At 40.1% G+C, this 17,681-nt stretch overlaps 1 protein-coding gene across 7 annotated transcripts in view; it reads left to right on the top strand.

Moving 5' to 3' along the window:
• Positions 1 to 17,681, top strand: part of adcy3a (adenylate cyclase 3a) — a 158,915-nt gene that overhangs the window by 32,028 nt on the left and 109,206 nt on the right. For all 7 annotated transcript variants that reach the window (XM_033638945.2, XM_033638946.2, XM_078172048.1 and 4 more), the window contains one exon: positions 3,476 to 3,606. In XM_033638945.2, coding sequence (XP_033494836.2) covers positions 3,476 to 3,606 — 131 coding nt within the window. The remainder of the gene's footprint in view (positions 1 to 3,475; positions 3,607 to 17,681) is intronic.

The raw sequence follows: 17,681 nt of genomic DNA, 5'->3' as shown, positions 1-17,681 counted from the left end.
CATCTGGTCTAAAATCAGATTGGCAAGTTTATTGAAAATTAAAAATTTTGTCACTAAATTAAACAGGAAGAAGAAAAAACAGTATTATGTAAATATTATTCATGAAGTTAAACATGATAGTAAACGATTATGGAGCACGTCGAATCATTTATTAAAAGGAAATAATAAGTCAACACCATCTTTTCTAGAAACTGGGGAAGAGTTTTTAACTACACCCAAAGACATAGCAAATCATTTAAATAATTACTTTATAAGTAAGATAGATAAGTTTAAAAATACGGTACAGCAAAAGAATACAGTTTTATCAGTGAGAATAATAGATCAGATTATGCAGGGGAAAGATTGTATCTTTGAATTTAAAAATGTCAGTGTATCGAAAATTGAATTAATGTTAACGACATGCAAAAATAAGCCACCAGGGGTTGATGGTCTTGACGGAAGGCTGCTTAAGCCTATTGCTTCAGTTATAGCTCCACTGGTAACACATATTATTAATCAATGATTTAATAAAAATAAATGTCCACAATTATGGAAAATAGCGAAGATATTGCCTATTCATAAAAACAAAAAGTTGCAGTTTTCTGAATCTAACAGTAGACCGCTAAGTTTATTACCAATTTTGAGTAAGATTATGGAGTGCATTGTGTATGAACAAATTCAGCTCTATTTTTCCAATAATAATTTATTCACTGATTTCCAGCATGCATACAGAGAAAAATTCTCGACAGCTACTGCTTTAACTCAAATGGTAGATGATTAGTACAAGGAAATTGAACAGAGGAAAATTATTGGAGTTGTTTTACTGGATTTTTCTGCAGCTTTTGATATCTTGGATTATGATTTGTTATTGGCAAAATTAAAATGTTATGGGTTTTCTTCTGCTGCTTTATTATGGGTTAATAGTTACCTTAGTGAAAGAAAACAGATAGTTTACTTTAATGGAAGTCAGCCAGATGTTAAACATGTGAAGCAGGGAGTGCCTCAAGGAAGTTGCCTTGGACCTGTGTTCTATTTTTACAAATGATTTTCCTTTAGTATTGAAAAGGGCTCATATTTCAATGTATGCGGACGATTCAACAATCTATTTAGCTGAAACAACAATTGGTGATTCAAATACTAACCTAAGTCAAGAAATGAAGTTGGTCTTAGATTGGATTAATGGTAATAAACTTATCGTAAATGTGTCTAAGACAACTAGTATGGTAATTGGAACAAATCATTCTCTGCACTCAATTCCAAGTCTTGATCTTAATATACAAAATGTGTTAATTAAACAGGTTGATGAAAGTAAATTATTGGGAGTTATTATTGATAATAAACTATCATGGGAAAAACAAATACAGAGATCACTAGCAAAAATGGGTAATATTTTGTCAGTGATCAGAAGATGTGCAAAATATTTAACACAACAAACTATTAAACGGGTAATTCAAGCTTTGTTTTTGTCCCATTTAAATGATTGTGCTGTGGTCTGGTCCAATGCATCACTAGGAAATATCAGAAAACTGCAACTAGTTCAAAATAAAGCAGCATGTGTTGCTCTGTCCTGTGGGTTCAGGACACATGTCATAAAAATGCATGAGTGTCTGTCTTGGCTTGATGTAAAAAATAGATTATTGTATTTGTTAATGGTTTTTATAAGAAATGGAATCACAACTAAGATTCCACTTATTTTCTACAAAAAGTTATCCTTTAGTTCAGAGACAGACAATTATTCAACGAGGTATGCTGGTCATGGTTGTTTTACCTTAGCCAAATCAAAGACATCTGTACAAAGTACAGTAATGTATAGAGCTATGAAAGAGTGGAATTCACTCCCAGTTTCCATAACAAAACAGGAAAATATTCATAGCTTTAAAATTAAACTTAAAGAATATTATTTAACAAAGAACTTTAGTAATTGATAGTTTTTTCCGATTGTGCTGATTGTTTTGAATAGATGATATGAAAAGAGATGTTGTTGATAGTGTATGATAACTGATATGGTCTCTGTATGCATATCTGCTTGTGGACATGGAGGTGAATTTGAAAGGTTCCTGTCAAAGGATTAGTATTTCTCATTAAGGGTCAGGGCTTTTTGTAGTGTGACGACAACATTCACTGGATGTGATGATTCAGTATTGGAGCTTGTATTGTGTGCTTTTCTATTGTTTTGTTGTGTTTTTGTTTAGATGTGTGTACTGTCTTGTTGTATTTGTGATATGTGTGTGTGCTTTGTATTGTCGCGTGAAGAATTATGAAGACCCCAGGAAGAATAGCTTCTGCTATGCAAAAGCTAATGGGGATCTTAATAAAACAAACAAACTCTCAGATGCTGCTGGCTTGCTTTTTACAGTCCTGTTATGTTATCCCCACCACTAGCAGTCACCATGTTTCTCAGCTCTGCTACCTGTCACACCAGTACAGACTGACCTCTGGTTTCGCATGATGTGCACTACACATAATGAGTTTGGCAAAACGAGGAATGTCTGTACTTTTAATGGTATTGAAAATCAGGCCATCAGGATTTCGAAATATCCTGGTATACTGTAATACCATTATGCCAGCAAAGCCTAATATCTATAATAGTCAATCAAACTATCATGTTCATCCTATTAGTGATACTGACAGGACAAATTAGATTTTTGATAGAAGTATGGTCCCTGTTTTTTTTTTTTTTGCATTTGCGCCGGTGATAGCTGGAGCTATAGGCATAATGTTTTCAGATTGTCCGTCCATCTGTCGGTCCATCCATCCCTGAATGTGATATCTCAAAAGGGAACTTCTTCAAATGTGGCACAAACATCCCCTTGGACTCAAACATGGACTGGACACTTTGACCTTGTCTGTCTCATTCTTGTGTACACGATATCTAAAAAACAGAGAGAATTTCTTTTAATTTGGCAAAACTGTCTACTTGGACTCAAGGATGAACTGATTAGATTTTGGTGGTCAAAGGTCTAGATCAGTGTGACCTTGCATCTGTCTCATTCTTATGATGCGATATCTCAAGAACACCTTGAGGGAATTTCTTCAAATTTGACACAAATGTCCACTTGGACTGAAGAATAAACTGGTGGTCGAAGCTTAAAAGTCATGGTCAGTGTGACCCCACAAAACATGTTTTTAGCCATAACTCAAAAATTCTTATGCTAATTATGACAAAACATCACACAAATGTCTAAAAGAAAAACCCAAACACTTCTCTGGCCATTACTCAATGTCATATCTCAGGAACAGAGGGGGAGACATTTGGTCACATACTAAATTGGTGACACTAGTCTTGGGTGTCCACCTTGAAACTGTGCTGATTGCATAGATCTTCTGCTCTGCCGGGGGAAAGATGTGTGTGAAGCATCCATGTTTTCACAGACATGGATCTAAACTCTAAGAGAAACTTGACTGGTGCGCAGAGGCATAAAACTGCCAGGCGATGATTCTAGTTTTCAGTAGCTGTGTATGACATCCTCTGTGTGTCTGTCTCTGTCCTCTACAGGAACGGCTGCTACTCTCCATTCTTCCAAAGCACATAGCTGATGAGATGCTTCAGGACATGAAGAAAGAGCCAAGCCAGAAAGAGATGCAGCAGTTCAACACCATGTACATGTACAGACACGAAAACGTCAGGTAAGGTGCTGTGTGTCTGTCTGGACCTTTCAACCACCACAGCAGTTTTGTTTTCAGTCCACATGTAACATATATTTTGTCTGGTTGATTGCTTTGATTGTGTATGCAGCAAGAGGCTTTTCAAAGTGGTGTTTAGCTTATTACATGTATCCTTGAGAAAGTACCAGAAGCTCCCCAGCACAGTCAGAGACAAGTCAAAGTCAATTAGTTAAGCAAACACAAATATATTTTCATATTTGTTGACAGCTGTAAAAACAAAGGGGTGAGGACTAAAAAATTAGAAACGGATATACTGTTGATAAGTTGCATTGCTTGATATTGCACTAATAACCCAATAACAATGCAAAAAGAAAGCTATTTCTAACCATATGGCAGTCTTTTTTTTCTTTAAAGAGACAGCACCCAAAATAGATACAGCAGGTTTGGTTGACTGAGCTGAACTGAACACAAGATATTGTTTTGCTATCACAAGTCAGACAGTTAAATGGGACAGAAGAGTGCACTAAGGATTTTTTGTTGGTACAGATAGCTACAGATCAACTCTCACAACAACCTCAAACATAAAGAGCTGTGTTGATAAAAAAAACAACAACAAGACAATGATCTGGGAGTAAGGACGTGGTAGTTAGGAGTGTGGCTCCAAATCCAACCAAGGGGAGGAAGTGGAACCCAAGATCGGCAGTTCAGGAGGCAGAAGCAGCTCTTAGGCATGCAGAGATTGTAGGTAATGTTCAGTTTGGCCGGGGAGGCCTGGGGCTTGGCTCAGGCAAACCGGTATGGAATAAAGCAGGTCCCAAAGATAAAAGAAAGCTGGTTGTAGAACAGATACGTAGACAGGAAGAGATGCTAAGGGGTGCAAAGGTAGTGGCCCAGGCTAAACAGGGACAGTGGTTGAATTGGGAAAGTGTAGAGAAGAGGAAGCTCAGCTGGAGGGACCTGTGGAGTATGGAGGAGAATCGTATTAGATTCCTGGTAGGGGCTACATACGGTGTGTTACCAACCCCCCAGAACCTAAAACTGTGGGTAAATGAGGATCCATCATGCCCATTATGTTCACGTACCGCAACCTTAAAGCATATTTTGTCAGGGTGTAAAGTTAGCATGTCACAAGGCCGATATACATGGCGACATAATCAGGTGTTGAAATGTTTAGCTGCAGGCATCGAAGGGAAACGAAGACAGGTGAATTCAGAAGGTGTTAAGGATAGGAGTTTAGTAATTCAGTTTGTCCGTGAGGGAGAGAAACGCAGACGAGATAAGTTAGTGAGGAGGCAAGGGTGTGGGCGACTAGAAGGTGCTTGTGATTGGGAAATGCAAGTAGATTTAGGAGGAAAGCTTGTTGTTCCCCAGGAAATAGTTTGTACCAGGCAGAGGCCTGACTTAGTGTTGTGGTCAGTGAGTCAACGGATAGTTTATTTCATTGAGCTGACAGTTCCTTGGGAAGACACAGTGGAAGAAGCCTATGAAAGAAAAAAGCTTAGATATGCAGACTTAGGAGCAGAAGCTGAGCAGCGAGGATGGAAGACTAGGATTTGTCCAGTGGAAGTGGGGTGTAGGGGATTCATAGCAAGATCAGCTGTCTGGCTCCTGGGGGAACTCGGAGTGCGGGGACAGAGTTTGAGGAAGACAGTGAGGGAAATGTCAGATGAAGCAATTAAATGCAGCCAGTTTATCTATAAGAGAAGAAGTAATGTCAGTTGGGGGCCAGCAGGGGGAACTACTAAACAGGGCACATAACTCCTTGAGATCAGGTGGAGAGATCCACTTCCTCTCAGGAGGAAATCCAGGAAGAGGAAGTATTTAAGTGTGGGAGTGGCCTATTTGAATCCATTTTGTTTGAGGCCATGCGGCAAGGTGAGTGTGTTTGCTGATCCTGTAAGTTCATTTAGCTCCTTTAACTTTAGCTTATATTGGAGTTATGCTATGTAGCGTGTGAAATAGAGTATGGTGAATGTGCAAGGAAAGGTAGTATCAGCCCTGCTTCTACCTAGAGCTCGCATGTATGGAGCCTGGGTTTGGTTGAAGGTGGCAGTGCTGTTTGGGCTGAGAAAGCCATGTGTAAGTAAGGTAAAGGAGGTTATTGGGTTGGTGCAGGGAGGGGAGCAGTGAGACCTGGCATTAGGGGAGTGTCTCTGGGACGCTAGAGAGCACTGTCTAGCCTCCTGGAGGTGTCGTGGGACCAACTAGACGAGACACTGGTGAAAGGAGGTTCCCACCCGATGACCCCAAAGACATGCTAGTTATCACTGCTCATTGGTTTGTATAGTTAAGCCTTGCCATATTAGCTTATCATAGGGCTTAGGTTTTTCACTGAGTGTTGATCCTTTCTCTAGAGCACAAGCTTCTTGTGTTTTATTTGAATTGAGTATACTTCAGCTACTGAAAGAATAGTTTAACAGTTTTTCATGTCTATCCTAAAACAATAGTCAGGTGCCAATATGAACACTGAAACAGGTTTTGCTTACTGGAATCAACCCATAGTCAATCAATAATCAATCCATATTCCTCATTCTTGTGAAAATACAGTACATTCCAAGTTTAGCTTTAACTAATGTTGAGCTTTGGTAATCTGTCTTAAAAAAAAAAGTGTCCCTAAAATCCCCTTTTTTGTGTTTTTATAGGCGGTGTTTCATTAACCCTTTTTAGATAGGAATTGTGCAAATTTGCAGGAAAGCCCAATCAGTCTTTTATCAGCATCTTCTTACTATATAATGACGAAAACTGTCTGTGGGTGTGTCTCTGTGTGTGTCTCTGTGTCTGTTCCACGTTTTTCTCCTCACTGACTTGGTCAATCCATGTGAAATTTGGCACAGTGGTAGAGGGTAATGGGAGGATGGGAATGAAGGAATATTACATCAGTTGGCCAAAGGGGGGCGCTATAGCAACCGATTGAAATTGCAAACTTTGAATGGGCATATCTCATGCCCCGTATGTCGTAGAGACATGAAACTTTGCCCAGAGATATGTAGACTTTCCGCCATTTAGAATTTTTTGATAAACACTTAAAATTGATCTCTTCCTAGGAAGTTTGACCGATCTGCATGAAACTCGGTGAAAATAATCTAGGGACCAATATCTAAAGTTCCCTCTTGACAGAAGTTGGAAAACTTACTAAAACTGAGCTTCTATAAGGCAATGAATATTGTCGAGGGCGTGGCTCATCACATGAAGTTGTATAACATTTCAAGGGTTTCACCGATCACCACGCAACTTTGTAGGCATATGACCACACATAATCTGAGGGGACCCCTCCATTATTGACCCGATCAAACAAAATGGGGGTGCTAGAGAGCTAATTTCTTATCTAGGCCTAACCGCCATATCGATTTTTACTAAACTTGGTAGATATGTAGAACAGGACGCCTCAAAGTGACTGGAGAAATTTAACTCTAGTTGACAACTGGGTGGCGCTATAACAACAGAAAAATGGCTAAAATGCGACAGATTGCTGTGGCTGCAATCGTACTATCAAATTCACAAAAACTCTGTCTGAATACATTGCTCTTCTTAATGGGTTCAGTTGACTATTTAATCTGCAGTTTCCTATGACCTGACCCAAACATGTGAAACTGTACGTGGGCAACTGTGCACTCAATGGGTATGGACTAGTTGGCAGTATAAAAACAAAACTGGGGAGTGCGGCAAAATACCCCTTACCTACTTTTGTTTATACAGAATACGCCTTTTTCGGGGCACTGGGGGGTGTGAACAAGTAACAAAATGTTTAGCTCAGCGTGTGACGTAAACAGTGATGTGGGAGGGAAGCCGCGGCTAGTCAGTTCTTTGGCGATTCTCTCGTAAGTCGGCCCGTTCTCACTGTTCCTGTCATCTGACGGTTAATGGCCTCTTCGTTTGCAAGGGCAAGGAGGCTTCGCAATTCCTTGTCTCCCCAGTTGCTTATCTTTAGTGTCTGTCAGGTTTGCGTTTCCCTCTTGCTGTTAGCTGCTCGCAAATTCCTGCTATCAGCTGTTTCCTGTTTATCCACTGCCAGTGGCTTGCACTTGCGGCGTCATCAACAGCTCCTCCCACAAGTCATCAGCAGCCCCTCCCGTTGCGGAAGGCCGCCTCGGTCTGTTTAAACTAAAAGGGTTCTGCCAATATGACTACCCTACGAGGCGGAAAATTGGACACCTTGTATCAACTCGCCAATCCGGCTTTGTGTGTCTAAACACTCGCAGCTTGCCGGCAAAACGGCCCAACATTTGCAGAAAATCTGGCAGTGTAAAAGGGGCTATTGTTAGGCTGCAGTTGAAGAACAAAAACAGACAATTTTGTATTATAAACATATATTTAACCTCAGATAAACTTTAGAGGATTGTGGATTTAACTGACACTGAAATCGCTTTAGGAAAGAATCTTTTAATGGGCAGTATGAGCAGGAGGAATGATTACACAAGAGGAAGAAGAAAAAACTGTTTCAGTGTTCATATGGGCACCTAACCTGTTCTTTAAAGCCCTGTTTGGACACAAAGAGGATGAGCCAGTTCCAAACAGGAACAGACTAGTGATGTGTATTATTAACCTGTGCCAACAAAGACACAAGCTGAGTTTATTACCTAAAGCATCATCATCCAGTAAAGCATGAATGCAAGCAATTACAATCTGAAATACCACCAATTAGACCCATCCCGAGAAATGAGTAGTGAAACTCCTGCTAACACGGTGCTATTTTTTATTTGTCACTGATTTATTTAAATTGATTCTGTGTTGCTCATTTTCAGGTTCTAATAGCAATTCTTAAGATTAAGCAATTCTTTAAGATCAGAAGAGATTATTATCTAATTTATACTATAATAGGATCAATATTGACCTATATGAGAAAAGAACATAAAAAGACAGATGACTTAAAAAGTTGTGATGGCTTCACAGTTACAGTTGATATTTATGCAAATGCCTACAGGACATCATGTCCTTTTGCAAAGCATTCGCTACCATGCTGAAGAACTGCTGTGTGGCTCTTTGCACACAAAATAAACTTTTTTTTGTTTTGTTTTTTATCCAGACAAGATAAAAATTCATATCTTGGTATTCTCAGGCTGAATGACGATATACAAAATATATATAGGTTATTTCTATTTTCTTATTTTTGCTGCATGTGTTTTTCCATCACACAGCAGGGCAGGTAAAAGACGTTTACCTGTTGGAGGTGAGCTGTTTGCAGAGGTGCAGTAAGAGCCTGGGCCCAGTATTTCAAAACTTGTAATCTGGATCAGAATAATCCGGATAATGAATCCTCCTTTTCTCAGTCAGGGATCAAAGTGATCCTGCTGACTTTATCTGGGTATTTCAAAACATTGGCAGGGTGGATCACTTTGATCCCAATCTGACTGGATACGGATTTCCAAATCTCACGACTCCACCCCCAGATCTGAAACGTTTCCCCTTTGGGGGCTTGGCTTTCAGATTATGACGCGTTGTGCTCTGTCTCTATGGCGGACTACTTCACGAAAGGAGCAGTTGGTAGCACAGCTTTCACATCAAAATGTAAATTTACCGTTACCTAATGTGTAGAATTTTAAGACCATACGAAGGCCACCCACCATCTGATGTGAGCCAGCTATTTGAATTGTCACCTACTTAAAACGTGGGCGTACCAATCTCTAATTGAGCCGAGGTCATGCTAACGGTAGCTAACGCGGCTCCAGGCTAGCGAGGTAGCTGGTTATGTTGGTGTATTTTGCGGTCTATGGCTTAATTTAAAAGGAAATTAATCTTAAGTATGTCATACATGAACTCTTTAAACACCAGCCTGTTCAGAGTTTAACATCATGTTAAACTTGTTTTTTACTTTTTTTTTTAATACATGTGTGAGCAGACTGCTGCAGTATTGGAAAAATACACAGTACTAGTATGAATTATGTGGTTCATTCAGAAGTGTCAGAGGACTGAGTTGTTGTCCATGTGCTTATTATGTTAATCTCTGTGTTGTTTCTTGCACTCTCTGTAAAGAAAATAATGTGCTATACAAATAAATTTGCATTGCATTTCCTTGCCTTTGTCTGACCACAAACATATGTTGGATGTTTTGCTACAAACAAGTTACAATGTTAGGTGAAACTAGATATTGAGAAATAGGCCTGTATTTGTTACTCTTATTTACAGCAGTTTCAGGAAGTATGGCCAATATACAATACAATATTTTACAGTATTTTTCTATGCTTGAAATTACTTACAACTAAAACACTAATTTAGATTAAGTGTAATGAACATCTTGAGTAACAATATCTAGGAGAAGTGGAGCTGAGGCTTTGTCAAATCCACCTCTGAGGTGGGATCGAAATGATCCTGAAATTTGGTATCAAATTGATCCAGATATTTGCCTTAACTTTTGAAATACCCAAATGCAACCTTTATCTGGATTAAAGGGAGGATTGGATTACTAGATCTGAATCCTGATCCTCAGGATCAGGATCCTCTTGATCTGTGTTGAAATACCCACTTTTCAGATCAGATCAGGATTTAATCCAATCCGGCCAGGATAATCCTATCAGATCACTTTGAAATACTGGGCCCTGTTGACTGCAGCTCTAAATCTAACATCTCACTGTGGCTGTTTCTGATTTTACTCTTCCTCCCTATGATATTATTAGACTTGCCTTTATTGCAGAAAAGACATTAACTAAGGTCTGCTAATTCAGTAATAAACACATTTAATTTTCCCTAGATTCTTCACAATAAAAGTCCCCCATTATTTTGTAATGTAAAAACTTTTATTGTGAAGCACCAAAATTCAAATAAACACAAGAAGTTTGTGCTCTAGAGAAAGGATCAGCACTCAGTGAATAACCTCCTAAGCCCTATGATAAGCTATTATGGCAAGGCTTAACTATACAGACCAGTGAGCAGTGATAACTAACATGTCTTTGGGGTCATCAGGTGGGAACCTCCTTTCACCAGTGTGTCGTGTAGTTGGTCCCACGACACCTCCAGGAGGCTAGACAGTGATCTCTGGTGTCCCAGAGACACTCCCCTAATGCCAGGTCTCACTGCTCCCCGCACCAACCCAACAATCTCCTTTGCCTTACTTACACATGGCTTTCTCAGCCCAAACAGCACTGCCACCTTCAACAAACCCAGGCTCCATACATGCGAGCTCTAGGTAGTGACAGTGCCGATACTACCTATCCTAGCACATTCACCATACTCTATTTCATACGTTACATAGCATAACTCCAATATAAGCTAAAGTTAAAGGAGATAGAGAAGATAAACTCACAGGATCAGCAAACACACTCACCTTGCAGCATGGTCTCAAACAAAAGGGATTCAAATAGGCCACTCCCACACTTAAATAACCTTCCTCTTCCTGGATTTCCTCCTGAGAGGACTGACTGGTGGATCTCTCCGCCTGATCTCAAGGAGTTATGTACTCTGCTTAGTAGTTCCCCCTGCTGGCCCCCAACTGACATTATTCCTCCTCATTCAAATCCAGTGACTAGCTCTGGCTGCTTCATCTGACATTTCCTTCACTGTCTTCCTCAAACTCTGTCCCCGCACTCTGAGTTCCCCCAGGAGCGAGACAGCTGATCTTGCTATGAATCCCCTATACCCCACTTCCACTGGACAAATCCTAGTTTTCCGTCTTCGCTGCTCAGCTTCTGCTCCTAAAATAAGGAAAAGTTGAGTTTTTGAGCAGAAACTTCACACACCCTCTGATACGGTTGATAGCAAACATGAAACTGTAAAATAAAGCAAATATCTAAATTAAAAACAGGACACAGGAGAGAAGCTAAACCCCAAACCACAGAGATTCAGTTAGAAGCTACAAAAGTACTGGGCACACAAGACTTTTAAAGACACCTTTCTCTCTGGTCTCCTGCAGACAGAGGTGAGTTCAGTGTCACAACCCACAGGGTTGTTTGCGGGGTCATTGGGGGTAGCCTGCTGCAGACAAGACGTCACCACGACCCACTTGAGGGAGGGCGGCCCAACTTCATCTCTGGTACCGCGCATCTTAACTTGAAACGGAAATTATCGCGGCCAAAAGTTAGAGTGGAAAAGGCCCGTAGTATTGTACATGGGCTACTGCAGTCATTTAGTTCATCTCACACGCTAATTTATCGTAGCACATGCAAAATATAGACTGATGTCGCACTGTAGACTAATGGTGCGTTCCAGGCAGGCTTTTGAACTCGTAAGTCACGACTTCAAGTCACAAGTTACGACTTTGTTGTGTTCCAGGAAAGTTACGGCAAACTGCCAGTTACTTCCTGTTTAACGTTGAACATGGCGAACCGTTTGTTTGTGCTTCCCCATTATTTCTGTCGCCAAAGGTGCCTGCTCCTTGCTCATTTGAGCGAAACAGAGGAGGAGAAACGGTGCATAGGTCACAGATGCTATTATACTTTTTATTTTACGTTATCTGTGTGTTTGGAAACATATTTTATATTGATTATTCTTGCACTGGAAACCAGCTGTTAGAGCGGCTGCCAATAATGCGTTAACATTAGGATTATTTTATGTCTATTTCTCACCATGTATCACCTGCATCAACACCGCATCCATAGGGCTGCCATTGTTGTTTAGAGGAGTAAGGTAATTGGTTTAGAGGGCTGTGTGATGTCAGAAAGCGTAACTGGGAGTACATCGATCTGGTACGAGTTCACAGGTGGGAAGTTACGGGTTTGACTGCCGTTCCAGTGCACTTTCACGGGTTACAGGTTGTAAAAACACGAGTTACGGGTTGCGTGGAACGCACCATAAGACAGACGATGTTTCTCAAAGTCAGGGATCCTTCCTTGGTAGGATGAGTCCTTCCAAGGAAGCATCCTCCAGAGGCAAGGCAAGAGTCCTTCCGAGCATTCAGTGAACACACATTGGAACAGGCTAATGAGTGTACCCAGGTGTACATCATTAACCCTCAGCAGACTGGGGCTTCAGGGTACTGTGATGATTTTGGTGATGATTTGTCTAATGTTGTTGTACAATTTTAAACAAATGTAGCAGTATTTTCAGAGTCACATGACTTTTAGGGAGAATAGATTTCTGGATCATACTTAAGAGTAAGTGGAGTAATGAGGTAAAGACAACACCTGAAAAAAGTACTAAATTATAATTTACAGTATAGAGACACAGACTCACACTGTGATTCCTGTGTTCCATATTTTAAGTGTGTATGACCACACACTCAACTACAAAACCATGAACAGCAGATCTGATCTAATGAGCCTTGCTGCTCTGAAACAACTGACCCGCTGCCTGTACATGATACTGCTGTGTAATCTTCTGAAATATGTTTCAAAACAAATGAGTGATTCTTTGACCTTCAGGATATACTGTGGCTGTTCTCATCACGTTTCCCCTGAAAAATACACCAATTGAAGCTGACAGAATGAAAGCAATTATCATGTTGTTATCATGTGAATCGTGGGGGGAGGAGGGGAGGTGGACACTAAGCGCTCCGTCTCTGCTGTATATGATTGTGATTTTATGTTTTATCTAAATCACGTAATTTTAAAAATCTCATTCTTCAGCAGTGGACACATTGGAAAGCATAAATGATGAGGTTTCTGTTAATATTTTTTTCACACTTGTATGATTAAAAACTCCTTGAGATATCAACCAAACAAATGACATATTTATCAAAGTCCTGCTGAGCCCCTCTGGCGCAGATTTCATTGAAGAGGCCCCGCCCTCACTTCCAGCAAATCATGTGCAAAGCATTCTGGGGATTTTATACCCGCTGAGGACACACATGCATCCTTGGAATTTCTCTGAAAGAAGGACTCAGTCCTTCGTAAAATTTGATGGATCCCTGACAATGGAACAGTCCTTAGGCAGAATTTGGTGACATAGCATCATTGAAATTCAGCCATTTAAGGATCCTTCCTTGACTTTGAGAAACACCCAGAGAACTGCTGGAGAACTTGTGAGTAAGTGAGTGGGGTGGAGCTGTGGGAAGAGTGTGAGAGATTAGAGATGCACACTGGTTACTTATGTGATGCAACTTGATTCTATATTAATTTTAATGGTATTGTCAAAAGCTATATCTTGCTTAAAAATATATTGATATGTCATACATGGTCATTTCATCGCCCAGCCCTAATCTGAACCCAGTTTTCCAAAGGTTTTGTGTCTGAGTGACTAATGGGAACAACATTTTTTGAAATTGGCCCAGTATTGCATGAGAGCAGTGGCGAAACAGGCTGCAATGTAAACACTCAGGATGTGTTCACACCATCAATATACGTCCATTAAAAGTGATCTTTTTTTCCACTGACATGCTCAGATTGTTCTTTGTGTCTGAAAAGATACACATAAAATTTGCTGGTTCTAAACATGCTTAAATTACTGTTTATTTTAATGCAGTCTGGCTAATTTGGCGATGGCAATTTGAAAGATCATCCAAACAGTGTTAGATTGTGTAGCCACTGGTAAAAAAGTTGTGAGCCCCCAAGGACCAGTGCTTCTCAAGGTTCCACTGTATGTAATCCCTGCATGATAGCATTATAGCACATTGTCGAAACATAACGTAATACTAATGGGGTTGCGTAACATTAGTGCTGCTACCTTCTCAAAATTATGCATTGGATTCAGTAAAACATGCTAGTCCCACGTCTTAGCATTAATGGCAATAGGGTAGTGATATTGCGATAAGTTTGATTAATAATATCTGTAGTTAATGTAATTGTGTCTTCCACTAGGCAATTCAACCAGATAGAAGTTATCTGGGAATGACACTTGGAGCCATTTACTTGGATCATTCGTCCAGTCTTTTGTGAAATATGTACAAAAATCTAATCTGATTCAGTTTTATATTTGATGTAGTGTTCATTTTAAAGCTTCAGGAAAGACTATATAAGACATGACAACTTGACATTAGAATGTGAGTTTAAAAACCACACTCTACCATCATTTCAGACTGGGGGAAAGGATTGGTTTCCCCTCACTGACCATTCCCCCTCAACTATGAGTAGACATTGATTGTTTTGGGTGACACCCAGCATTGTTCCCAACATTTTTGGCCTACTAGTATAATTACCAACAGTTGTATCTGTGCACACCTACTTGTGCTCCAAAAGGATGTGGCTGTGGTCACCTTTTTATTTTAGTTTTTCCCACAAAACAGCACATGTGTTTATACTATCTAAAGTGGTAAACTGAGTACTACATGTGCCAACGGCATCATAAACAATACAGACTAATGCACACATATATGTCATGACTTGTTGTTGCTGAATTCATGTTACAAGAATGACTGATAGTTTGACTCAGGTTGTGTCTAGGCAACTTCATTCTCTAACATAGAGTGTGCAGCGAGGAAACATGGCTGGCTGGCGGTGGGGTTGTGCGTGGGGCTTACCTCTAAACAGCAACAGCGGCGAGCTCGGACGAGGCTCCCCATGAGCTGCCAACCCAGGCGATGTTGTGGCAGACAGATATTGTTCAAATTTTTATAAAAGTGTTGGTCAAAACAAATAACAAAACACAAAACTGGAGGTAGTCGGCAGTCAGGTTCACAGAGCGAAAACCCAGGTGCTGTCCCCAGGTCTCTCGGTGGTGCATTCCCCCCACTCTCTCTAAAGACGCTCATTATCACACCTGGACCACTGAGTTAATTGATAAGCCCCACCCGCTACCAGCCAGCCAGATGAGAAGGAAGTAATATGTGTGCCTACCAAGAGCCTACAGCTCAACCTAACACTAATGCACAAATATATATGACATGACTTATTGTTGCTGAATTCAAAGGTTTTTTCTCTGTCAACACTTGAAACCGAGAAAGGATGAAATCAAAAGTTTATCACAGTATGTCCACCAGCTGCTGTGGAATTATTAGATGATAAAGATTCAGTATTATACCTGCTGCCTCCTGTGCTGCCTGCACTCCACTTTAGTGAGCTTCCCCACCATTATCACTAAGTTAACAAACAGAGTGTAGTCATTCTAGGGCTCGGCAATATAACGACTATGTACGACATATCAATATATTTTTACATTTAGACAACACTGTTTATATTGTTAAAGGGTCAAGTTGCGTTACATAACACGTACCAGTATGCAACTCTCCTCTCTCACACTCTCCACACAGCTCCGCCCCACTTACTCACAAGTTCTCCAGCAACACTAAGAGAAACACAAAGCTGCTACTCCATTTAATCGTTTAATTAGTTTACAGTACGACATCGGTCTATATGTTGCATGTGCTACACTAAATCAGTCTGTGAGATGAATGAAATTACTGCAGTAGCATATGTGCTACTGCAGTAGCACACGTGCAATCCAGCGCTGCACTGTTTGTTTGTGTGTGAGGTGGACGATAGCGTGTCGCCATTTTTCTTGGTAGTTGTAGTCTAATGTGTGACATTTAGACAGAGTCTGGATGCAGGGGACAGTTCTGTTTAAAAAAAATGCAGCGATAACACAGACATTTCATATATAAGACGTATATAATGAAGACAAAGTGTCTGTTGATCCTTCCCTCCCTCTGCCTCTCTGTTGATTCTGTGTGCATAAATAAGATTAATAGACTAACTAAAAAAAATATATTTAAACCATTTTCCAGCACAGGATTCTTTCGAAAGACCATGGAAAACAACTTGTTAACTCCCCCCACAAAGATTTTTAATTATTCCAAACTACAGTGGATTTAGGCCTACTTGATACTTTTATAGTCATGTTACAGTTTTGTGGCCTTTGCTGCAAACGTACAGCCCTGCTATTTATTTTCTATCATTTTTCATTTACATGTTGTGCAGCTGTATATTTTCAAACAGGGAGAAAATCCCTGTCTTTGCATTTTATTTTGATTACAGTTTGTGTTTCTAAAAGTGATATCTCAAATGTGGCATTGACTTGCAACTGAACATGTAGTCCATTTTGTAGAAATTATGATATCGTGTATTGCCAGTCAGCCTGAAAATACCGTGATATGATTTTTTTTTTCCCATTTGGCCCACCCAAAGTCAATCGAAATTCACAGTCTTTATGCCTCTGAACCAGAGATAGCTGTAGCTGTAGGCATTATGTTTACGGGTTGTTCGTCTGTCCGTCCGTCCCCTTTTTCATTAATGTGATATCTTAGAAACACCTTAAGGGAATTTCTTCAAATTTGGAACAAATGACCACTTGGACTCAAAAACGACCTGATTGGATTTTGAGGGTCATAGGTCATGGTCGTGACCTCATCTGTCTCATTCTTATGAATGCTACATCTCAAAATGTCTGAGGGATTTTTTTTTTTTTTTTTCAAAATTTGGCACGGTCTTTTTTTCTCAGACTCAAGGATGATCTGGTTAGATTTAAGTGGTCAAAGGTCAGAAGTCAAAGTCACTGTGACCTTGCATCCATCTCATTCTTGAGAATGTAATATCCCAGGAATACTTTGAGAGAATCTCTTCAAATTTGGCACGAACATCCACTTTGAGTCAAGGATTAACTGATATGAATGTGGTGGTCGAAGGTCAAAGTTCAAAGTCACTGTGACGTTGTCTGACACATTCTTGTGAATGTACTATCTCAAAAATACCTGAAGGGAATTTCTTCAAATTTGGCAGAAACATCTACTTGGACTCAAGGATGAACTGATTGGACTTTAGTGGTCAAAGGTCACTGTGACCTTGCATCAGTCTCCTTTTCATTTCATGAATTTCATGATCTCTCCAGAAGACCTTGAGGAAGTTTTGTCAAATTGGGAACAAAAATTCACGTGGACTCAAGAAGTCATTAGAATTTGGTGGTCAAAGGTCAAGGTTGCTGTGACCCCACAGAACATGTCTTTGGCCATAATTGAGGAATTCATATGCTGATTATGACAAAATAGCTCACAAATGTCAAATTGGATATAAAGAAGTGATGACATTTTATATCCAAAAGGTCAAAGGTAAGCTTTACTGTGACATCATTATGTTATGCAAAAACACTTTTCTGGTCATTGTTCAGCGTCATATGTCAGGAACAGAAGGGGAGGCATTTGGTTAGATACTAAATTGGTGACACTAATCTTGGGTGTCCACCTTGAAACTGTGCTGATTGTATAGATCTGTGCTGCTGGGAGGAAGTTTGTAAAGCATCCATGTTTGCACAGACATGGATGTAAACTGTAACTGCACCTTGATGGATTTGTGGAGACATAC

Source organism: Epinephelus lanceolatus, chromosome 10, assembly GCF_041903045.1.
Source record: "Epinephelus lanceolatus isolate andai-2023 chromosome 10, ASM4190304v1, whole genome shotgun sequence".
NCBI lineage: Eukaryota > Metazoa > Chordata > Actinopteri > Perciformes > Serranidae > Epinephelus > Epinephelus lanceolatus.
This window is presented reverse-complemented; position numbering and strand designations above follow the sequence as displayed.